Source organism: Ochlerotatus camptorhynchus, unplaced genomic scaffold (genome assembly GCF_037179485.1).
Source record: "Ochlerotatus camptorhynchus isolate MF236.1 unplaced genomic scaffold, CSIRO-AGI_Acam_v1.1 ptg000328l, whole genome shotgun sequence".
Classification (NCBI taxonomy): domain Eukaryota; kingdom Metazoa; phylum Arthropoda; class Insecta; order Diptera; family Culicidae; genus Ochlerotatus; species Ochlerotatus camptorhynchus.
Window position 1 is genome coordinate 4079849 of NW_027040816.1, and position 25322 is coordinate 4105170.

The following is a 25322-nucleotide window of genomic DNA, read 5'->3' on the forward strand; positions in this document are numbered from 1 at the left end:
ATTTGTTTGTAAACAAAGGTGCACCTGATATCTAAACCCTAATTTTAAAATTATTCCGGTGTTCGGCGGTGTAGCTACAGTACAAAAATGAAAATGACATTGAATTTGATTGATGCTCCAAAACTTGATCTACAGTTGAAAAATTTAATTCTATATCGATTTTACATGGATTCTGCTGGTGTTCAGGAATACTTTTGTAGAGAAAAACATAAAATCTTCTTGTGTTTGAATACTTTAGGTGCAAATCAATACAGATCTGTGGAAAAGAAAATCATGGGTAGGGTAGTATAATACCGAAGACAACAAATCAAGAAGACTGGCAACTTTGCCAGAATCCAAGCGACAGATACAGTAGCGCTGCGCTTGAGTGAAGGTGGAAGCAACGCATAGAAAAATGAGCAAATACACAAACCCTTCTTCTGAGGATGTAATCTTTGATATAAAATTCGTTCGAAGCATTTACCTTTGAGCGGCAGATGACGCGATTGTACCTGTCTCATAGCGTGTGTATGAGAAAATGGAAGAGTTGCCAGTCTTCTTGATTTGTTGTCTTCGATAATACCCTTATATTCTACATATCTTCATATAAACATATAAATTTATTGGATAGGGATGGGACCATCAATTTAAGCGATTTGAATGGAGAGAGTGGAATTGCCAACTTCCTGTTATTAACATTTCGTGAATTGAAGGTGGGCTCTTCTCCCCACTCATTGTGACATCCCCTCGTATGATGTCTTGTTCTGTATCGGGTTGGAAGATTTTTATCATTGGAAGAGATTCTTCTTGCTCTCATGGATCATGCGTAAGTATCTTTGATTCCGGGTCCTCCCTCCGGTTTTGGCCCTGCATACAATGGTAAATTGAATTTGTGAATTGGTGAGCAGTGCTCCAGCGGATAAAAAGCATGGAGATTGACGAACAGGAACAAACTGTTCCTGGAGGATTCTGCGTGAAAGTTCATTGAGCTCTTGACTAGATCTAGTGTTGTTTCTCTTTCGTTAGCTGTTATTTACCATTCGGTGGAAAAAATAGAGACTCTGCGTATTCTTCAGTGCAGCAAATCTTTATTTTAGTTTTTCGTATGTAAATATATATATAGAGAAACCTGTGGCTTACATAAATCTGTTATAGTTTAGTTCAAATTTTATCATGTTGAATAACACTAATTATTTGTTTTAGGTGTTTGCGGAATGCTGTTCAGTGTCAACTGCTTGAACGAAATCATCCAAATACGCTGGTGCTTTCCTTTCTCGAACATTCCGTGATGATGTTCCCGGCTGGTTTGAATGCTTTTCTTGAGGATTTTCGTCCGCTTCTGGTGCTTCTAAATTCCACCATTCGGAAACTTTTTTTGTCTGTGAGATATGGCGCTTCACTACGTGTCCATTTTCGTCGTTGAGTGTAAGGCTGCCGTTGTGTTCCTCGATAGCGACGTACTTTTGTGATGAAAAGCGTGTTTCGCCCTTCCCGCGTGTGTGACGTTCGATTATAACTGAGTCACCGGGCTTCACTCGACATTGCCGGGCACTCCGACGTTTGTTCTCGCGTTTTTTTCAGCCATCTAAGCCTCTTGATCCCTTTCGTTGAAAAGTTCGTCGTCGATATTAAAGCTGGGCTTAGACTAGGCAACTCAGTTGAATTCAATTGGCTTGAAAAGTTAAGCCTGTTTCAACTTTTTTTTCAATTCAAGTGAGTTGATCAAGTCAGTTGAATGGCATGGTTTACACGTTGAATTCGCGTTCAAGTCAGTTGAATTCAACTGACTTGCCCTGTCTAAACCCAGCTTAAGGGAGTCCTCGCTTAATTTTCCTACCTGACATGACTTCCTCCGGAGCTAGCTTTGTGCATTGTGAGCATGGATTGCTTCACGTAACTCTATCACGTAGGGGGCTGTTCATTAACTACGTATACAGTTTTTTTTATTCTTGACCTCCCCTCCCCCTGCGTAGACAATTGTCCATACAAAAAAATAACTTTGTATGGGCCGTGGATAATTGAAACCCCCCCTCTCTAAACTGTCTACGTAGTTTATGGACAGCCCCTCATTTGTTTTGTTTATCGAAGCACTTACCATAGCCTTGTTGATAAGCTTCATGTAGCTTTCCACAAGTCCATTCTGTTGTGGAAATAAGGGGGTCGATAAAATGGGAGTGATGCTGCGTTCTGCACAATACCGTTTGTGCTCCTCACCATTGAAAGGGGGGCCGTTATCCGTGTTTATGAATTTCGGTAGGCCTTCCCGTTCGAATACATCCTCCATTACGAGGATGGAAATTCTACTAAATGTGATGCACGGCTGGACTACGTCCAGTCCAACGCAATTGTTTCCCATGCAGCCGTTGGAGCAAAGATGCGTTACATTGGGGTGGGGTTTTCAGGTATCCCATTGACTGCACAAGTAGCGCATTCCTCTGCGTCCTTTGGCATTCCAGGCCACCAAACACGTTGCCTCAGAATGCTTTTAAGCTTAGCTGTTGAAGGGTGTCCAATGTGGGCTACTTCTAATGTTCATTTGCGTAATGCCTCCGGTATCACCACGGATCCGGGTTTCACCAGCATGTCATCCTTAGTGCTTAAATAATTTTCAAGGACCTGGTATTTCCGCAATTTTCGTGGCCATTCCCGTATATTTAGTGCATTCATGACGTCTTGAAGGCATTGGTCTTGTAAAGTAGCTCTTTGAATTTCGCTGTCCGTCACAAATACGGCCGCATTAGCTTCCAGTGAGGCAATCTCCCAAGGACTTGAATCGTCGTTTCCGTTATATAAGCGTGAGGGAGATTCAGCTATTTGGTCAGCCCCTCGTACATATTCTACGTTGTAGCTGTAAGGGCTCAATGCCCAACCATCAGCTCGAGTTAGTGCCCTCTTGGATTCCTCGCGTGATCGGTTTAGTATAAGTGCATCCGTACGTAAAGTGAATTGGCTCCCAAGCAAAAAGTAGGAGAAAGGCTACACCACCCAAACCGCCCCGAGGGCATCGCGTTGATTTTGTGCGTATTTCTTCTCAGTTGCAGTCAGGAGTTTTCAGTAATCAACCCAGTAGTTTTTACTTTTACTGAAAACTCCGTAAATTGCAGAATCTCTCAACTGTCAAAAATTACCGTTTAACTCTGTAACAGAATTGCTGACTTTTTCAGTAATGTATTTGTTTACATTTTATTGCTGAGTTTTTCAGTATTTTTATTATAGTATTTGATGAATAAGTCAGTGAATTCCTTAAAGTTTCATACTAAGGGTAAGATTAAAATGATTTTTATTTGGGAACTAAGTTTCACGTTTAGCACTTTCTGGTGGTTCAGCCGGTTGGTTGGTGGATCTCTTGGTGTGCCGGATTGCATGTACATGCCTGAAGCTAAAAGGCAATGTTAGTGAAAGTTTTTCCTTCAAAATCATTGAAACATCTGAAAGTCTATGCAGGAGTATATAAACTGCCCAATTCCGTGGCAGTTTCTGCACTCCTGCGTTGGCTTCCAGATTTTTTTTTCCTTGGCTTGTTTACCGTGCTGAGCACCAATGCTACCGACGCCAGGGAGGCAGCTCCCACATCTGGACCCTACCTATCGACCCATCAACTCGTGAACCGGGGACCAACGGCTTTACTTCCCTTCCGAATTATCGAACAGGGAACCCGTGATTAAGTGTGTACTAAACTCGTGTACATTTTGCTTAAACCTCCACATCGATCAGCTTTCGAATGTAACCTATCGCGCTGAGGCCTTCAATATTCGCTGTAACTACTTCTGCTTATATTGGGGTCATGCTGCATCCTCCGATCTAATTATACCCACCTATACAACACCATAGCTTTGCTGTCCGGCAGACCAACTTTATAATATTTCCGAAGATGTCTGGAGTCTATTTCGAGACGTAAGCGTCTCAAGGAGTATCTGTGCACGCTGATCTTCTTGAGACTGTAGAAGTCTGTCTGGTGGTGGTATGTTGGAGAATATCTTCATCGCAGTGAACAGCGACGTCTTCGAGTACACAGCAAAAAAATAATTTTGATATCACGTCAAAGTGGATGCACTACAATCATGTCGAAAATATGGTGTAATATTACTTGCTAAAAAGGACAAAATTATCATTAATACAATGCATGAACTGACATTACGCTGCTTTTACTGCATTTGTTTATTTATGTGGTCATAAAAATTACATGAAATTTTCGACATGATTGTAGTGCATCCACTTTGATGTGATATCAAAATTATTTTTTTGCTGTGTACGTAGCTTCCATAATTAGTCCATGCATGTCACGTCATGATGGCTATCGGTTCATACGGTCGTTTTCTCTACACTTCAGAGGATGTTTGACTCAATCAGTAGCTCAGCGAGGAGGTGTTGGTACTTCTCCTGGATTTCGGGATACAGCATGATCTGAGGTCGTATTTGTATGGTTTGTTGCCTAAACTGCCACAGATGGATTTCTCTGCCGAACTCTCCAAATGCTGTGCTTCTCCCGTCCATTTCAGGCAAAATGACTTTATTTGTCCTTTCAATCGTTATTTTTGCCTATCATCATTGGGTTAAAGATCGGAATCGTTCTATGATGGTGTTGGTGATCAGATGTACACTGCAAAAAATTGATGTTGATATCACATCAGAGTGGATGCACTTCAATCGTATCAAAAATATGGTGTAATATTACTTACCAAAAAAGAGAAATTTTTTTATTAATACAGTGCATGAACTGACATTACGTGCTTTTACTGCATTTGTTTATTTTCGTGGCCATGAAATTTTCGACATTATTGAAGTGCATCCTCTTGGATGTAATAATAAAATTAATTTTTTGCTCTGTACTCCGAACACTGGAGGGTCTGCGCATTCTTCTGTGAATCCTGCGGTTTGCTTCTAATACAGTAACACACGCGACAATGGTCTCAATGCGTCGGTGTGAAAAGAAAACACATGCTGGAGAGTAGTGGCAAGGATGATGCATGAAACACATTGCAAAATAAAAACGATCGACTCCGCAGTACCCAGATTAAACCTCCTTAATCTTTCAAATTCTGATTGAGAAATAGTGAGTTTAAAATATCGTGCACATCCCTACTGAATCTACCGTGAATCCCCGGTAATATGACCGATTTTGATCCGAACACTTTTCAATTTGATATTGTGAAACGGAACGCAGAATCAAAACAGAATAGCAAATAAAGTTGCCAGAAAAACAATGTTCTTATGCTCATAGGGTTACTATAAATTCAATTTTCTAATGAACCCCGTTAATATGAATGAAGTGTCGTTCAGATTAGCGAGGGTCCATTTGATTTGGAAGAAATTTTTTGCTAATAAATTTAAGATTCTGGAAATCCTTGCATTTGCCGAAAGTATTCTTCAAAACATCTTCATTCATCTACAAACATTCTGGAAGGTATTTCAATTAGTATATGGCCCTATATGTCAACCTGTTGTCCATTCACAACATCAAACAAAATACGTATATAGTATTTTGTTGATTGTTTTCCTGACACCAGGGCCATGCCTGATACGGATTGTCGAGGGTGCACTCACCTGGAATTGGAACTGGCGACGCTGTTGTTCGATTTGCTGCGGCGACTCTTGAGCGAATCACCCCGGTTTATCACTCCTTTACCGGTGATCGAAAAATGCCTCAATCGATAGTACTCCTCCTCGACGCCTGTGTTCGGCATCGATGCCACCCTAGAAGTAAGAGAGGGGACAGGTGAAACGATAATATTATTGTAAGATTCAGTCACTTTGATACACAGCGTGGCGTTAGGATTTCCCACAAACGAGCCATCGCAAAAAAAACAGCTTTGCTTTTCGAAATGAGCAACCGTGCCTACACTGGAACAAATCGACATGTACTGGTTGTTGGATTCATCATGTGATAAAGCATTATCAGAAGTCTTACAATGTTTTATAGAAAACATTGAATTATTATTTATAGTCTGTAGTTAGAAACTTAAAATTTCCAAAAATTTCTTAGATTTTCCCTGCTGATGTGATGCCAAGGATATCCCTCTAGGCAAGATCAATCAATTGATCAATTTAAATGGTCAGCATAGTTCTGTCAAAACCTCAGCATTTTCATTGATCCATTACCCTCCTCCAAAATTAGGTAAATCAAATATGTTCCAATGCCTCCAGCCAAATTTTCATTTCAAATGATGTTATCAAGAAAAGGATACGCAAATGCCACAAAAGTTTTGCATACAACAAAGTTGCCTATCAGTCACCTGCAATCTAATTGGGTTAACTTAACTGCTGTTGGGGTAAATCAAACAATTCCACACCGAAGGTGGTGGTTAAGTGTTAAAACACACATACGCCATACAAGTCGTATAATCTGTTAATTTATACAGGAGAAACACGCCAACTCAGTGCCACACACCGCCCGTGGTGCACCGAGCGAACCTGGCAGAGTAAAAGCAGCAACGTCAACGGTTGCATTGCTAGGTGCTCTGATTTAAGCACGCGAACCAAATCAGGTAGTGTTACCTTCATCTAATCCTGCTTCTCCTCCTCCTCCGAAAGAAAAGCAAAGTTTCATTTACACTAGTTGAGTTTTCCTTGTTGAGTCCTCGGTATTCCACACCACAACCACCGGCCGTGCAGGACGAACCGGCAATCGCGTAGCGAAATGAAAATGGATCGTTTCCGGTGCTAATAAATGTAGCGTTTCGTTTTCGTTTGCCGTGGTGGATGGTGGACGATGAATGTAAGGTGAGTCTTACCTGAGGAGCCGGTGGTCATTACTACGACCAGGTAAACTTTTGAACGTCGGGTAAAATTTCACGATGATTATTATTATTATTATCAGGGCTGTGGAGTTGGATCTAAATCGACCGACTCCAACTTCGGCTACGACTACTTTGATTTCAAAATAACCGACTCCGATTCCGACTCCGATTGAAACAAAATACAATAAAAATTTACCTAAACGAATTTGGGTTGACTAAGTATTTGAGAACTGCTTTGAGCCGAAGGGTCTCCGATTGAAACAAAAATTTAAAAAAATCAGTGTGGCGATGTTCCCGGAAAATTTAAATTCAACTTAACAAAAATCATAACTTTTGAAGCAAGCATCGCACAGTCAAAATTAGCAAATGGAAGTTACTTGAAATTTTGTCAGCTATTTATTAAAAATACATTTAAAAAAAATCACTGGTCTCAAAAACCGAATTCTGCTTTTTCTCATCTAAATGCGTGTACAATTAATTAGTAATCCTACATACAGAGATTCGCGGAAATATTATCAGACGATTTGACAACGTTATTTGTTTTGTTTACAAAAGCTGCTAACACTTGTCGCGGATCAAAATGTTTCAGCTTATGCGCGACTTTATCGTTGTCTATGCTATGAATTTGTTTGTTTACGTTGTTTGAATTCTCAGTGAGCTGGGGAACTATTTTTCATTAAATTTCGAGTAACATTTATTGAATATGAAGTGCATTGCCAAGTTTTGCCCTAACCGCCGTCATGGAAGTGCAACAATGTGAGTTTTTTTTTTTGGGTTCCGAGAACGCTGAACTCGCAAAACATAGCTGGAGTTTTGCGGACTACCGTTGAACTTTTTCTTATAGTACGTTCAGACTACAGAGTTATAACATGTTATAGCGCTATCTTGATGGTGCTTTCTGTGTTGCAATTATTTGACAACCGTTATAACATGTTATAACTCTCCAGTCTGGCCAGCGTTTTAGTGGATTCTATGCGTTTATGCAAGGGGCAAGACAGCTCGTAATTATGAGAAATTTCAGAGTTGCTTTTGAGGCACCTCGAGTAACTCACATTGCTCAGTGAGCAAGATCGCTGTCATCTGCTTTCTCACTTTCCGCATCACAGCAAAATTTGAAGGTGCACCTTCATGCGAAGCCGAAAAGCTGCTGTCAAATAAAACAACAATAAAAGCGGAACTCGGAGACACTTAAATCATCTCAGTTTAATAACCTTCGTTCGACCCTTACCAACCGTGAACGTGGAAGGAACCTGTTGCAACCTTACTCTTACGACGGTCGAATACTTATCTGGTTGATGTGGTAGAAAACCCCGATCTGCCAAATACTCAAAATCGATACTCGTCGTAGCAATCCCGTCCCATCGCTTGACAAACTGCCGTTGGATGGAACTGTAAACCGACCTCTGAATTACCACGGCGCCGTTCTGCTGACGGGGGACATCCATCCTTGCTTTTGGTGCTGGGCTTTCCGGATGGTCGTGATTCGGTTCCGTTTTTACTATACACCACCGAGATTTTGCTGCGGCCGTCGACCGAAGTCTCCAGGAGAAAGTCGACGAAGAGAATCTGTCAGCTTGATTTGTGCCTCGTCTTCCTGACGGGTTTTCACTTCGGTTTCGTCCGGTAGATCGTTAATGGGTTTGAAGTTTAAAAGAGGATCGCACTCACCGGAAACAGTTGTAGCTCTACTTCATCGTCATCCTCCTCTTCGGCTTCGGCAGTGGCAGCGGCTGCACTGATGCTCTGGCTGAAATTCCACGGGGTAATGGTTTGTACCGGTGCCTTCGCAGCTGGACTTGGTTGTTGCCCCACCGGGAGATATTTTCTATACCGAAAACTGTGGCGGCGGGTGCCGTTGAAGGGACCATGGTTGAAACATTACTCACTACTCTATGTTGGGGGGCGACCCCGGCGTAGTGGTTAACATCCATACCTCTCACGCCAAAGTCACGAGTTCAAATCTCACCCCCGGACAAGTCACGAATGACCCAAGAGTGTTAAAGTGACTATAATAATAAAAAAAAAACTACTCTATGTTTGCCATTGTGCCAACGGGAATGTTTGTCGAAAGGGGATCGGAGGATCGGAGTTAGTTATTACCACATTGACTGGTGATGCCTCTTCCAATAGGACTGCTGTTACGACTGGAGAAATGTAAGATGACGGGATCGCTGCATTATAGGTGGAATTTCAGATGTTTAGACGAATATTGGAGAACTTTTTTGATCAGAGATGATCCTTTCGGAGTGACGACTGGGACTGGTTGCTGAGGAGGAAGCACAACCCTGAAAGCTGGTTGAAAGTGTAGGTTGTTATTTGTAGTAACCAGGCACCGGCACAGGTTCTTCCATAATATTCCAGTTATTTGAAAGGCTCAGAATACACTTGGGATTACTTTATTTACTAACAAAACTGACGTTTAATATGAGACGTATATGCTTAAAAAGAGTAAACGGAGCAGGCAGAGAAAATATTGAGGTACATTGAGTTACTCACGAGTTACTCGCTGCAAAAATGCAACTCAGAGTAAACCTGTCTCACCCCTTGCGTTTATGCAGTGATTATAATTAATTACTATTGGTGATAATTATTTGGTGGTATCTAAAGACTGATTAAAAGTAAATTGGTACGCCCTCGCGCGCCGCTAGCACGCCTCTAGTGTTGGGAATCGAAAATATTTGACAATGGTTTTAGAGAACAACTAATGCAAGTTTGATCAAAGTAGTCGATCGCCTTCAGAAATAACGTCAAATGGAACCCGAAAGAAATAAAAATATTGTGCACAAACACCTGCAAAAACCGGAGGGGTTCGGTTCCAAGCTGGCTAAAGTGTTGAAGATGCCGAAAACAACAGTTTGTCGACTGCTCAAAACCTACAAGGAAACACTGAGTGTGGAAAGGAATCAGCGGATCTACGAAAAAATTGGAACCAAGGATCGTCAGCTGCGCAGCAAGGTGTTGAGGTGCGTTAATGCCAACCCCGGTCTTTCGATCCGAGATGTGGCCAGAAGGTACAACGCCAACTTTCAAACGGTGCGGAACATCCTTGCCAGTGAAGAATACAAGTTGTACAAAGCCAGTAAACATCCGGAACAATCCGAATGAAGTAAAATTCCTTGGCCAAACAGCGTGCAAGGCTTTTGTACGACTGTGCTTTGACGAAACACAAGGGCTGCATTTTGATCGATGACGAACCATACGTCAAACGTAATTTTAAGCAACTTCCCGGTCAAAAGTTTTACATCACGACTGAAGGTGGGGATATGCCAGGAAGATTCAAGTTCGTGTTTGCCGACAAGTTCACGAAGAAGGTCATGATTTGGCAAGCGATTTGCAGTTGTGACCTGAAAACGGAACCATTCGTCACATCCTCGACGATGACATCCCAAGTTTACATCGAAGAATGCCTGAAAAAGCGTGTATTGCATAGGGACATCTTTTATCTTTTGGCCCGATTTGGCCAGCTGCCACTACTCCAAGGTGGTTCTGGAGTGGTATGCTGCCAACAAGATCGATTTTTCCCCATGCCAATGAATCCTCCGAATTGCCCGGAATTTCAACCAATCGTAAAATTCTGGGCATTTTCAAAGCAGCGACTTCGACGAAGTGGCGGGGCAGTCAAAGACATCCAGCAAATGCGGGCAAACTGGAAGAAATGTGCTGATTCCGTGTCCGTTTCCACCGTGCGGGCGCTGATGGGCTCCATCAAGAGGAAGGTTCGAGATTTCGTTCGAACAACTTTTGAAGTTTTAATAAAAGTACTGTAAATCAACCATTAAACTTATTGAATCACGAATTACAGGTCTTTTTGTGCGTATCAATTTACTTTTAGTCAGCCTTTAGTTAAAATTTAATGCTTCTTCTAGCACCACTTCGAGCACACGCAATGTTGTTTCACTAAAGAAGGTTGGAAAAGAATTTAAACATGCTCCAAACCCACTAGACGATTCCTTTCGATCGAATCATGTATGGGCACTCCAGCTACTCGCTGTGCGATTCAAAACCCGAAGAGATCTGAAGCATCGAATCTGGAACAGGCAAATGACACCGATATGGATTCTATTTCTGTGGCATATTTTCAAGTTTTATGAATTTATGTCACCCCGATTACCATTCTTCTCAACTGAAACATTCTGGCAACCGGTAAAAAAGCTCGTTTGGGTAACATTTTGACAGTTCTCTCGACTCGATTGGTCACTTCCGCGAATCTCTGTATATATGATTGATTTTGACGTAGGACGTCTTTCGGGAAGAGAGCCAATCCAGGTAAATGCAACGAAAATTGGTCAGACTTTAAATGCTAATGACTTGGCCAATAATCAATGGATTTTTATGATTTGTGTGTCGATCGATTCGGAAGTCTTATAAGATTTGTGTGGAATGTCACACATTAAAAATGTTAAATATTTATATAGCAAAAAGTAAGGAAATATGGAAACATTTCATACATTTTCTTCGACCGCAAGGTGCTCAACCCTAACACAGCCATCAGAAAGTTGGTCCCAAACAACACAAGCCGAAGCCGCATAATCATTCAGCGTTGCACGTTGGACGGGTTGTCCTCGAACAATGCAACGTGGACATCGTAGCATTTTTATATTCATTCACCTACATCAGCTACATACATAAAAAAGGAGGGACATAGAATGATAAGCCAAATGCTTAAGTAAGCGAAACGTAGAAAGTTTGACTGCAGTTGCACACTGAAAACGAAACTAACTCAGAGAGTGAATAACTCATTATCTGAAATATATTCGTTTTCAATGTATTTAGCTTGCCATCTCGGCTAGAAATTGGATATTGGATAGTCAAGCTTAGTGTGCAATTTGCATCAAATTCTACGTTTTAACTTGACAGCACGGCCGGAATGCAGGTTTCTGTATTCAGTGAAGTTATTCGGGTGGACAATTGTTGAGTTCTACATAACAAACCACTCTTGCTGAATAACATAAACATCAAAAGTGCTCTTTCAACTACAAAACAACCTTTACTCATCTAATTAACTGTGTTAGCGCTACTTTGGAAGCATTTTTTAAGTCATCTAGGTTTATGTTTAGACTTGTGCAGTTTTACAGCTTTTACTCCGCTCCTTTACAAAGCTGAACTAACTAGTCGAGAAAAGTGCTTCATGTGTACTATTACCCAACCCAACAAACAATTCAGAGTCACAAATAAGCATACATATGGAATAAATGCTGTATAACTTAACTTAAAAGCTTTATAAACGTTGACTGTCTTCCTGATTCTGAACCAGAAGTATGATCTTATATCAAACCTAGGAGCAAGACAGTACAGCAGAGTAAATATATTTGCAGCGAGTAAATTTGAGTTACTCACATTTACTCAAAAATGATCAAAGAAGCCTCTATTTTCTGATCAAAGAAAATATAGTCTGACAGCATATTTGGTTTTCAATACAAACACAGCTTTAAGTATTAAAAAATCCAAGGCAGACCAGGGATCTATTGGTTAAACTGTTGTCGTTGAAGATTTTTGATGATGTTGTGGTGTTATTTCAGGACTATACATGTTGGTACTCGACCAGAGACTTGAGAAATTCCTGCCCTGTGAACAGAAATAGCATATCTCGCACAGTCTATAAAAAGATCCCTCTCTTCTTGTTGAACTAATTTCGGCATGAGGAAATCCAACATAAATATTGAGGTATATTGTCACAAGTACAACTATGTTCAAAAGTTTCAATAGCTATTCGTTTGTACCGGCAGGTGCAGTAGTAAAAAACTCCTCGAGTTGGGGCTCAGGGTCGGTTTATTACCCTTATTACTTGGTAGTCCAAGGGACTCCGTGGACAAGATGTGCAGTTTACGGTCACCTGACTAGAGATTATTGCGGAGTATGAACTGAAATATATGGATTGGCGGGGAAACTATGATATTTATTGTGAAAAGACTGTCTATTTTGATGTATAGGTTAGTTTTTATTGGGCAATATACTGTTGGTGTGGGATTTTCTTCGGCACGTTCCACTGGTACCTTGCTGCTGATGCCAAAGATCAGGCGACGTTCTGCAAATACTCGCTGCTACATTTCCAACGTCTCTTTGGATTTTTCCCCAAAAGTAATCCTGCGTAAGTGGAATGACAATTTAATATTCTGCACTTTCGGAGAATTAGGATAATATCTGAATTAATAAACATAGTACGAATACCACCGTTCTTATGTTGAACAGTTCAATATTTGGAATAGATTATAAGTTTCCATTTTTAATTGATACTTATATAGAGGTTCATCATTGAAAACTGGAAAGCACTTTGCGTGACAGCATCGGTTTCAACATTGTTTTCAATATAACAATCAGGTTGCTATGTGTATAATATATTGAGCAACGCGAGTTACTCAGAGTTACTTAAAATTAACTCCTAGTTTACTCATGATCGAAAGCTGTCTTAACCTCAGTAACAAACTGAATAAGTGTAATTTGCACATACATTGACACTTTAATTCGACTGTTTTCAATTGACATGCTTTATTAGACGTATAATAATTGTTTTATAGCTCTATTATTAGATTTTATTTCATTGCTTTACAATATTGCTGGATACAGTCAGCATAATTGCTCTTATACCACTATGCATCCATGTTTTAACGGCATGCTTTGTAAATGCTTTATAAACGACATATTCATTAATTATTCCACAACACTGTTTTAGGCTAACAAGAAGATGACATTGATAGCATAGCGGTTACCGTTTCCGCTTTCCAAGTAAAAGGTCGTGAGTTCATTCCTAACCACAACCGTTTTTTTTTTTTATTGTGTGCTATGCCTAATTAATTTAAATCGTAATCATCGATCACATCACATCTCGGCAACGAATTTTTCGATCTAATAAAAATAATAGCCCAGCATCCTTTCCGCAGAAATTGGAGAGGTGAAGAGGTAACATTGGTCTCATGAAAAACAACGATGAATGAATTAATCATTCCCACAACTCCTTGAAGTAGCTAGAGTTGCAACCGGGAGTGTGCAGGTGCAGGTATTCAGATTCAAGCTTTGATTGATTATTTAGCTGCCTACATGATGTATTATAGAATAGCTCAGATGGCAAGGCAAGCGGCTGGTGATCCGAAGGTCATGGTTCGAAGCTCATGGAACGACATGTGTATGTGTCTACAGAAATAATGACAGAAATCACTAAAGAGAGATAGAGAGAGAGAGAGAGAAATACAACAACCCTGCTCCTTCTCCCGTTCTTATTTTCGGATTAAATATCCCGTAGTTGAATAATCGTTTGATAAATGTATAATAGTGTCTGATCTATCAATACATGAGATTCAAGCGAATTAACACCTTTATATCATCGCTGTTTAAGGAAGCAATGATGTCTAATAAACGCTGGATAATCAAAAAAATTGATCTAATACAGCTCTGTTACAACTCATGTAAGTCGAATAAAAGCTTCTCAACATACCTTATATCAACACCAATTAGTTCAATGTTGTGGTCGAAAAAAATCTCCAGATTTGTGTGAACAAAGCCTGAACAGAAGTTATTATTTAAAATAGTACAAGTATTATTAAGCATGCAGTTGAATAACATGATCAAAAAGTCGTTTCTTCATCAGGCGATTGTCTGTTGGAAAGCCTCTACTCAGCGATCTTGTTGTAGAAGGGCATGTAGATTTGTTTATGTCAGTTCAAAGTTGGCGTAGCGAAGTTGATAGTGTCAAGGTTTGCCAATGCGATCGTCTTGAGTTTGAGTCCAGGTTCCGGTGCAGGGTAATGATTAGGTGGTGTGCTTTATAACTAATTTCGAGTAATTTGATTCGCAGCTAAATAAAATCAATAAATTTCCCTCATCAAAAAAAAAGTAAACAATATTTACCCCAGCTTCAAGATCAAGTTGTGCAGTGCTTATTGGATAATGGGGAAAAGGTGGTATAAGCGCCTTTCAAGTTCTCATACACAACTGAACAGCAGAATAAAAGCAATAAGAGCTTGCCACAACCGTGCCAAAAGCCATAAGTAGCTGACTAAGTTCGCCAGATTTGCTTGTATAGAACTGTGATATAAGAAATAAATTGCTGTCTTGACATAAACATGGTCCTGATGGCCATGAGGTCATCCTCCGAAAAATTCGAAACATCCGTAAAAGTGGTCCATCCATGAAACTGATCCTAGAGCTCCGCAGTTTTTTTTTTCGAAAACACATGGAACTGTGATATAAGAATTAATTTGGGGTCGTGACATAAACATGGACCTGAGTGGCCATGGGACCATCCTCCGGAAGATCCAGAGCATCCGTAAAAGTGGTAAATCCATGAAACTGATACTAGAGCTCCGCGGGTTTTTTTAAACACTTGGAACTGTGATATAGAAAATAGGTCGTGACGAAAACTTGGACCTGGATGGCCATGGAACCATCCTCTGGAAGATCCAGAATATCCGCAAAAGTGGTAAATCCATAAAACTGATCCTAGAGCTCCGCAGTTTTTTTTTTCAAAAAATATTAAGAACTGTGATATAAAAAATAATTTGGTGTAGTGACATAAACATGGTCCAGGATGGCTATGAAACCATCCGTTATCAAACCTTCGTGAGATCCGGAACATCCATAAGAGTTCTAATTCCACGAAACTGATTCTAGAGCTCCGTGTTTTTTTAATGGTCTTCTGAAATGTTTTAATTTTTCCCTCTACCAACATATACGTGAGGGTTAGATCTCCATACCACCAGATTCACGAATTCAACTGTATTGCTAAATGTGCATGGACATACATACACAGTTAAAGTTAGCTGGTTCAATTCAAGATTTGTGGCTAAGCTTCAGCCATGTTGAAATCCTCAGCTGATGCTGAACACTTTGTTTACAAACATGTCGAGGAATTTCATATAAACAAGATCGTTGATTGGCTGATGCCCATAGCCATCCGGGTCATGCTTATGTCACGACCCCAAATTCATTCTTATATCACAGTTCCTAATATTTTTGAAAAAAAAAAAACTGCGGTGCTTTAGGATCAGTTTGATGGATGGACCACTTTTTCGGATCTTCCGGAGGACAGTCCCATGGTCATTCGGGTCAATGTTTATGTCACGACCCCAAATTCTTTCTAATATCACAGTTATTGGATCAGGATCCTGTGGAGGTTCCGGATCTTCCGGAGGATGGTTCGATGGCCATGGGTCCATTTTTATGTCACGACCCCAAATTCTATCTTATATCACAGTTCCTAATGTTTTCAAAAAAAAAAAACCGCGAAGCTCTAGGATCAGTTTCGTGGATTGACCACTTTTACGAATGTTCCGGATTTTTCCGAGGACGGTTCAATTGCCATCCAGGTCCATGTTTATGTCATGACCCCAAATCCTTTCTTATATCACAATTCCTAACATTTTTGGAAAAAAAAACACGGGGCTATAGGATCACGTTCGTGAAAGTGACAGCTGGCCCACCACAGAAAAATAAATGATTTGAGCCCGGGACATTCTGCCTACTGTCAAACACTGGCTGTCGGTATAGGCCTTGTCACTGGCCTGGTTTCGTCCCATCAACATGTTGCACACATTAGAAAAAAATATTAGAACTAGTTGTGAAAGGCCAGCTGTTGGAGTATTTAAATAGTAATAGCATAGAGCAGGCTTGCTTTCACTCACTTGCTATAAAAACATGATTTTCTGAATTTTAAAATCATTAGATGTTATAATCATATTTTGTACTTATTAGATACAAGAAGAGGTTGAAAGGCAAGTGTTTCACACATGAAACCTGTCAAATTTGCTTTCAGATAGTCACAATCAGCGATTTTACGACCCGCGAGCGCTCACTCTGAGTGAACGCTCACGAATCATAAGATCGCTGATTGTAAAACTCTGGTAGCGAAATTGACAGATTTTATTAGTCAAAATCTTGCCTTTCAACCTCTTCTTGTATCTAACAAGTACAAAATATCATTATAACATCTAATGATTTCAAAATTTAGGAAAGCATTTTTTTATAGCAAGTGAGTGGAAGCAACCCTGCATAGAGGTAACGCTAAGACCAGAAGGTCCCGAAGAAACGTGCTCAACTTTTTGGCTCAGAAAGTACCAGACCTTCGGTTCCAAGCTAATCGAAGCACCCCTTAAAACATAGGAAAATCCACGAACCCCTCAATTTATCTGTCAAACTTTCATAGCGAATCAAAACAAACATAGTGCAGTACTAGAATTTCGATTAGCTTCGAGGGTGGAAAACTAGATTGGATAACTTGCTTGGAAAACAGATTGACATTATTTTTTTTAATTAGCTTAATTCTCTTTCCTGAATGCGAACTTTCGTCGTAATTTAAATAAATAAGAAGGGTCAGTTCTCACCACAGATGAATGGTGATGGTTTATGGATATTTCAGTAATAATTATTATTCGATTGATTAAACAATCTCCTTCTAAATGCATGTTACATGTATCACTTTTGAAGAACGACCCACCAGGAATGGAATCCTTCCGTTTTTCCTACTACACACGGAATTCCCAGAATCCATTGAACAGCTTCCGATAGCCGTTCGAAACCATTCGAAACATTCAATACCCATATTACGATTGGTTACGTCCGTCGTCGCGTACGTCGCCTACATGAAATGCCCATTGAATTCCAAACATTCTCCCTATCACCCATCGCCACGCCCCTCCCAACCCACAGCACAGTAGTAGGATTAATTACAAATACCAACCTGGATCGTTGCTGTGGCAGGCAAAGCTGATTGGGACGGCCCGATGCTCGACTGCCGGGTGTTTTGACCGATTGGGACCGGCTGTGGTGTGGACTTCCGTATCTGAAAACGAGACGAAAAAATAAATAAATCGAAACTTAGTTCATGACAAATACATCGCAAGCTGCGCCATCCCGAGCAGGAGAAAGTAACTTATTAATAACAAATTCAGGAATGATAACGGCAAACCTGGCAACCTAAATAGAAGTATTGACGAGCCTGGCATAAGAGGTAAAATACCAAAATTGTTCTACAGGAAACCGAAAGATCACGATTAAAACAAGGTGTCATACCACCTTAAGATATTTATATGTTATCGGTTAGTTATCGGTTCTTGCTCGGGATCGGCAGAGTGTGTTTAGTGTTACAGAGGGCATAGGGATTGGAGATTTTATGTCGGAGCTTGGCTCGGTCAGCGGAGGTGTGATTTCCTCGGAGTGCACTTTTTCATCCCACTCAATCCCGAGTTGGGAGCCCAGTTGCCGGATGGTGCGGTTACACAAGAGCTCATCGCTCAGGAAAGTAAATTAAAATCGCATAACGTTCCATCGCAACGGTATTAAGCTGGTAGTAGGTACCTACCCTATGCATGTGTTCTTGGGAAGAAGGATGCCGTCGTTGTTGGTTGGTACGACTCGGTCGCATGGCAAATGGAGTTAGTTTCAACTCTGGTGTGGATTACATTTTGCACCTCGACCTGTTTCCCTTTCTATCTTTTGCACTTTTTGCATTATAATTTTTTTGTAAAATAGTTATCCTACCGACAGAGGCAGCACTCTTTGCCATCACACCCTGAGCGGCGCTTTTGTCCCCTTCCGTTTCACAAAGGGGGGGAGCAGAAGTTTTAAATCAGCACTGCAATGATTCTGCATACTTCTTCGCCTTCGCTCTTGCGCACACATACGCTCACACACACACACACACACACTCACTCACAGCTAGGAATAGGTGTTGAATAATGAAAAGTTATTTTAATGAATGCTCATGTACTTGACCCCGAAATTTATATGTATGCCATAGTTGGCGGCAACGACGAGCTCTGGGCGGAAAGGCTTCCCACATTATTGGAGCCTGCCCATAAATGCATATCAGTCCCATCTGGAGAGAAAAAACAGCAAGCCGAGTAAAACGTTGCTAAAAAATTATGTCTCCGTAGACTCTTATGGATGGGAAAACCTAGTTTTGGAATTCTTTAACGATATTTCTTGAACACAACATGTAAATTTTAGTGCACAGTGTAAAATATCGGTAGTTTACAATTCATCCTAATGGAAAGCTCATTTCTTCAACAAATCCATATGGGGCTTTTATGCTTTTATGGGAAGTGCATTGCAATGGAGTTAAGAGTTAATTAATGTTAGTTATGGGTTTGAAGTTGTGGACAAGTGTGTAGATTCTTAGGTTAATGGCTCCATTTGGCATGATGGATCTCAGCCAGTTTTTAAAGTTTTCCCGAAAACGTTGCAACGTAACAATTTAATTGAAGTTACAATATCAGGACTGGAAGGTGGCCACTGCTTCAAACAAGAGTAACTTTTTAAACCAAGACTTATAAAAGGATCATAACCTTGCAATAATAGTCCTTTTAATGTTGTTCATATAATCAACTCGTAACGATTGGCATTAAGTAAATTTTACAATATTTTGTGACTCCGACGATTGAACAAATCTAAACTATAAAACATCTATAGTATCCCTAATTAATTAAAATTTTCAATAAACATAATAAAGATGTTGCGTGTTTTTAGCATGAAAAGGATTTTAATATTCTACAATTTGGTGAACGTTCAATAATTAAAGATTTCTTATTTTTATCGAAGCCTTTCCTAATAGTGAAATCCGACCAACCACCGGCCACCCATGGCGCTATTGTAGTGATAAAAATGTAAACATCTGTCAAACGTAACTGAGATCAGAGTTTTCACTTTTAAATTGAAAATTTGTCTTGTTTTTAACGTTGTTGGTGATCATAAAGCTTGTAAAATTATAGGAAAACAGGTTGATCTACTGGTATTGCCCAAGCACACAATATGCTAGGTCTCTAAATCCACTGGCACCGAGTCCCCAACATAATCCAGTATATCCAGCAGACTGACTTGAACGTCGATTTCGGGATGAGAATCTGCAGTCATACAAATATAACCTAAATAATATCTGTGCATCAAAAAAAGCATTTTCATTATCTTTCAATGACATTGCCATGAAAATTAACATAAAATTAAATTATTTGACAAATTTCCTACATGTATCGTCCATAATAATGTTGGTATCTCACTATTTTCAACTTTTGTTTCAATAATTTATCATTCAAACTTTGGAATTTGAGCCGGCTGTCATAAATTTATCACCATCGACTAGTACTATTTCCCGCCACTAGTGACGCATAAATTGCAGTTGGATTCTACTATTCTTCATCTCATCTCATCTAAAGGCTGACTCAAAGTAAATTGGTACGCCCCTCGCGTGCCGCTAGCACGCCTCTAGTGTTGGGAATCGAAAATCTTTGACAGTGGTTACACTTCTATATGTAGAGAACAACTGGTGCAAGTTTGAACAAAGTAGTCAATCGAGTGCAGAAATAACGACAAATTGAACTCAAAAAAAAAATATTGTGCGCAAACACCTGGAAAATCCGGAGTGGTTCGGTTACAAGCTGACTAAAGTGCTGAAGATGCCGAAAACAACAGCTCAAAACCTACAAGGAAACCCTGAGTGTGGAAAGGAATCAGCGTATCTACGGAAAAACTGGAACCAGCGATCGTCAGCTGTGCAGCAAAGTGTTGAGGTGCGTTAAAGTGAAGACAACAAATCAAGAAGACTGGCAACTCTTCCATTTTCTCATACAAACGCTATGAGACAGGTACAATCGCGTCATCTGCCGCTCAAAGGTAAATGCTTCAAACGAATTTGATAGCAAAGATTACATCCTCAGACGAAGGGTTTGTGTATTTGCTCATTTTTCTATGCGTTGCTTCCACCTTCACTCAAGCGCAGCGCTACTGTATCTGTCGGTTGGATTCTGACAAAGTTGCCAGTTTTCTTGATTTGTTGTCTTCGGTTAAAGCCAAGCCCGGGTTTTCAATCCGAGATGTGGTCAGAAGGTACAACGCCAACTTTCAAACGGTGCGGAACATCCTTGCCAGGCAAGGAAACAAGTCGTAAAAAGCTAGTAAACATCCGAACCGGCACATGAAGCAGAATTCGGTGGCCAAAAAGTGTGCAAGGCTCTTGTACGGCCGTGTTTTGACGAAAAACAAGGGCTGCACTTTGATCGATGACGAAACATACGTCAAAGTCGATTTTAAGCATCTTCCCGGTCAAATTTTTTCATCGCGACTGGACGTGGAGATGTGCCAGGAAGATTCAAATTCATGATTGCCGACAAATTTGCGAAGAAGGCCATGATTTGTAGTTGTGGCCGGAAAACGGAACCATTCCTCACATCCTCGACAATGACATCCCAAGTTTACATCTAAGAATGCTTAAAAAAAAAAATGATTGCTGAGTCTTGGTTAATGCTTAGCAGAATCTCAGCAAACAAATGAGATCGAAGCAGGTCGCGCTGTAAAACTGACGTGTTTTGTTTTTACAGCGGCTTCCCTTTCACTAATGTCGTTTTCGTTTTTGCGGTGTAGCTACACCGGTGCTACACCGCCGAACACCGAAAATTTGTAGGGTGTAGCTATCGGTTGCACCTTTGTTTACAAACAAATGATGATAAACTGTCAATGACTCGCGCTTATTGCTGCTTACACTACACCGGTGTAGTGTAGTAAAAACGAAAACGACATAATTTTACGAATGTTGTGGTGAAAATTCAGTGTGAAAAACGCGAAATTTGTTTATTTGTTGATGATAAATTGTGATCATTATCGAATCATGTGCAGCAAAGGTTTTGAATTCCACGTGAAGTTTACGGACAAGTTGCATCCAGCAGTCAACTAAATTGGTGAGTTCACTCATGTTTAATTGTTTTTTTTTTCATATACTTAGGGGCTGTTCATAAACTAAGTAGACTCTTTACAGGGGGCGGGGGTGTTAACAAATGTCTACTGTCCATACAAATTTTCAAAAAAAATGTATGGTCGATTGTCTACGCCGGGAGAGGGGGAGGGTCTAAAACCTCTAAAAATCGAAAATGAACAGCTCCTTAGCTAGGGTAGGATATTCAAACAGATGCTTGAGGCTGGGAAAAGAGGGAGGGAAAGATATTAAGATATTAAGATATTATATATCTATCCCAGGCCGTTATTTTAGAAAATCGTTACAGATAGAACTCTGGTTTGAAAAGCATTGTTAACTGCTTTCGGAAACGTCATTTTATTCAAATAGCTTTTTATCCGGACTTCAAATATCGTCTTTCGTAGCGTTTTTGCTTCTCTGTTCGGGACCAAACACTACTGCGACCAGTAAATTGATCTATTGTAGTCCTATTGTAGGCGTTTTTGCTTACTGAGCAGAAGATTATGGGTTAGCACTCAAGCCTATTTGCATTATTGAGTTGATCAATCCTGGGTCTGTATTATAGAAAACCGTTAATGATATAATTCGGGCGAAACGATACGGTGTTTTTAGAGATCGCATTATTTTCCAAAATGAATTCAAATCTAATTCATACTTGTTACTAACAACAACGCCCTTCGCCCCGTGAAGTAATATAGAAACAGGTTTCCTAATGACTACTGACTACTGATATTAGGCAGAATATAATTTTTCAACAAACACGTGTCGGTCGAATTAGGATTTATCCCAGACTACTATTGTAGAAAAACGTAATTGATAGATATTGGGCGGAACGCGTCAGAATGTTTAGAAAAATAGGGCGCACGCTTGATCCGGTTTAAGATACATTGTTGACTGCTTTCGGGAACATGATTTCATTTTAATAACTTGTTTACTTGTTTAACCAGGGCTTAAGCAATCGTCACGTCGGTCATAGCTTGTTATGATAGCCTGAACAATGCGTAAAGAGCAAACCGCGAAACATTGAACGTCGCGTGAAAGTGGAACTTAATGAAGGCCTAAGTGCTTTTTCGTAACTTTTAGTTTTCGGATTAGAAAAATCATCGGTTGCAGGACAGTGTTACCGATTTATATTGGATGATCCAAAGCTATGTTGATCATTATAACATTAAATTTTGAATAACAAATGATAAGACAATCTTATTCAAATGTCGTAATAATACCTCTGACCAAGGAAAAATGATTTATATGGTTTTCATAAAAGTTGACGATACAAATACTAATGAGGAAAGGAATTCCGCATTTTCCTTTTCCCAAGTCCTTTTCCTCTCCTTCCCTTCCCTTCTTCTCTTTTCAGAGAGCGAGTAATGGCGCTATAACCATATGCCATATAGGGCTAGGACAAGAGTTAGTGCTCAGGTCCCAACCGCTAGAAGAAAATGGTAGCGAGCAAGGGCGCTATAACCTAGGCGAATACAGCATTTCCTCCGTATAGGTTACGTCCGCACACCGCTCTCTGTTGTCCTTCGACTGAGATCTGCTGGATCGATTGAGGGATGGCAGTGGGTTGGCGGTGCCGTCCACGCTTGTACGGAGGGAGGACTGTACGCTCGAACACAAGGGGTAAATACCTGTGTTGCATCCCATGAGATCGGACAACCAAGGAGTGCACTTTAACTTTCTTAGCTCTGTCACTCCCAACGATTTATATAGCCTATTTTCAAATCCTGCATACGGAGCGGTTGGTACGGTATGTCCCCGCTCTTTGATTACCTGTGGATTAAATGTTAACCACTGTCTATACTTATTAAGTAGACATGGTAAACATTCACTTCCACAAAAATTAACTAAACGCTACACAGTAGGCCTGGCCGCTTTATTGTTTGTTTCACATCCTTGATGTGCAGCAGGCATTAATAATGACAAGAAAAATGATAGATGTATCATTTTCCAGGATTCTTTCAAGTACTGGCTGTGTATGTGTAGACTAGACTAGACTAGACTAGACTAGACTAGACTAGTAGTCGATCGAGTTCAGAAATAACGTCAAATGGAACTCGAAACTCTGGGTTGAACATTGATGTCAATTTGCTCAAGGAGAACAGGGCAATCGCTGCGTCCTTGCAAAATATCTGCAATTAGCAATGCCCTTGCTGTATCTCTTCGGACCGACGACAGGGGCTCCAGATGGATCAGTTGCAAACGACTTTCGTAGCTCCGAAAGGGATCCGTCCACGGCAGTTTACGTAGCGCATATCTCAGGAACTGTCGCGTAACAGACTCAACTCTTTTGACACCGATGTATTATAATATAGAGCGAGACAAGGAGCAGTACTACGATTTAAAGCAGTAGATATCCGTGAAGTCTTTGGCAATCCTGAAGATAAACCCTAGAATTCTGGAAGCTTTGTCGACGGTATACGAGATGTGCTGCTTGAAAGAGAGTTGTGTATCCAGAATCACACCTAGGTTCTTAATTTGGCTGACGCGCTCAATTTCAGTGCATAACAAAACATACTTGAACATAATAGTCTCTTTCTTGCGTGAAAAAGAGAAAACCGAGTATTTGGACGGTTCAACCTCCATATGATTCAGAATATATCAATCACCAAAAGCATTCAACTGACGTTGAAGGAAGCAGCAGTCTTCAATTGAGTGAATTCGAAGGAAGAGTTTAAGGTCATATGCGTAAGTTAATCGTGGTCCCTCAATTACTAGATTCACGTTGTTGAAGTAAATCAGGAAAATCAGCGGTCCCAGGATACTACCTCGGGGGATGCCGGACGTGGCAGCGAACATACGGGACTGATGATCACAAATGACAACAGTAAGATAGCGATCGGTGAGGTACGACTGAAGCCATAGTAAATGGCATCCGTGGATACCGACCCTGTCCAGTTTTGCGATAGATATGCGGTGATTCAATTTATCGAAGGCTGCAGATAAGTCAGTATAAATGACATCCGTCTGAGCACTATACGACATACTGTTAGAGATGTAGGAAGTAAGGCACAGCAAGTTAGTGGCAGTGAAGCGACCAGACATGAACCCATGCTGGTCGATACCAATATACGGCTTACAGTCAGCGAGTAACGGTTCCATAACAACGAGTTCGAACAATTTAGCAACAGCGCTAAGCGAAGTGATGCCACGGTAGTTGCCAACGTCCTATTTGCTGCCTTTCTTGTGTACTGGAAACATGTGCGCTAGCTTCCAACAGGATGGAAAACGCCGACGTTCACGAACCGTTGAAAATGTGCAGCAGTGGATACAACAAACTGTCCAAGTGCGTTTTGAGGACCGCCGATGGAATTCCGTCAGGACCCGGATTGCACGACGACTTGAGTTTCGAGGAAGCCCTGGAAAACATATCGGGATTGATATCAATTCCGCTCATGGTTTGGCCAAAGAGTGGTACGTAACTGGCTGCCAGTCGGACATGGTCGTCACTCAGTCTCTCGTTCGTGAAGATACTAGCAAATTTTTCAGAGAACAGCTGACAGATATCTTGCGTAGCTGAAGCCACGTTTTGTTATATTCTTTGCAATTCCTGTGGAAATTTATTTAGATTTACCGATAAGCATTTCTCAGAAACCATTTGAATTTGACCTCCAACCTGCTATTGAAGTTTGCTAATAATTTTCTTGAAACCTTCCCCAGAACACTCCAGAAAAGTTCCTCAGAACTTTGTTTAAATTCTTCTTAGAATGTTGCAAGGGTTCTTCTTAAAATTCCTTAATATTTATTAAGATCCCATTGAAATTATCTCTAAAGCTAAACATTTCTTTAGAATTCTTGCCAACATTGTCAATCTTGTGTCTGATTGTTGAAAAACAAGCTTATTATAAGAACTTTGAGTTTCATGGAAGAGAAAAAATTCTGTAACTAATTGGATTTAAAGAACAAAATATTTTAAAATTGTATAATCTGAATAA

The 25322-nt window shown here is 40.4% G+C and overlaps 1 protein-coding gene across 2 annotated transcripts in view; it reads right to left on the reverse strand.

Moving 5' to 3' along the window:
• Positions 1–25322, reverse strand: part of LOC135708143 (uncharacterized) — a 508021-nt gene that overhangs the window by 62160 nt on the left and 420539 nt on the right. For both annotated transcript variants that reach the window (XM_065230121.1, XM_065230122.1), the window contains 2 exons: positions 17386–17487; positions 5524–5673 (listed from right to left, as the gene is read on the reverse strand). In XM_065230121.1, coding sequence (XP_065086193.1) covers positions 5524–5673; positions 17386–17487 — 252 coding nt within the window. The remainder of the gene's footprint in view (positions 1–5523; positions 5674–17385; positions 17488–25322) is intronic.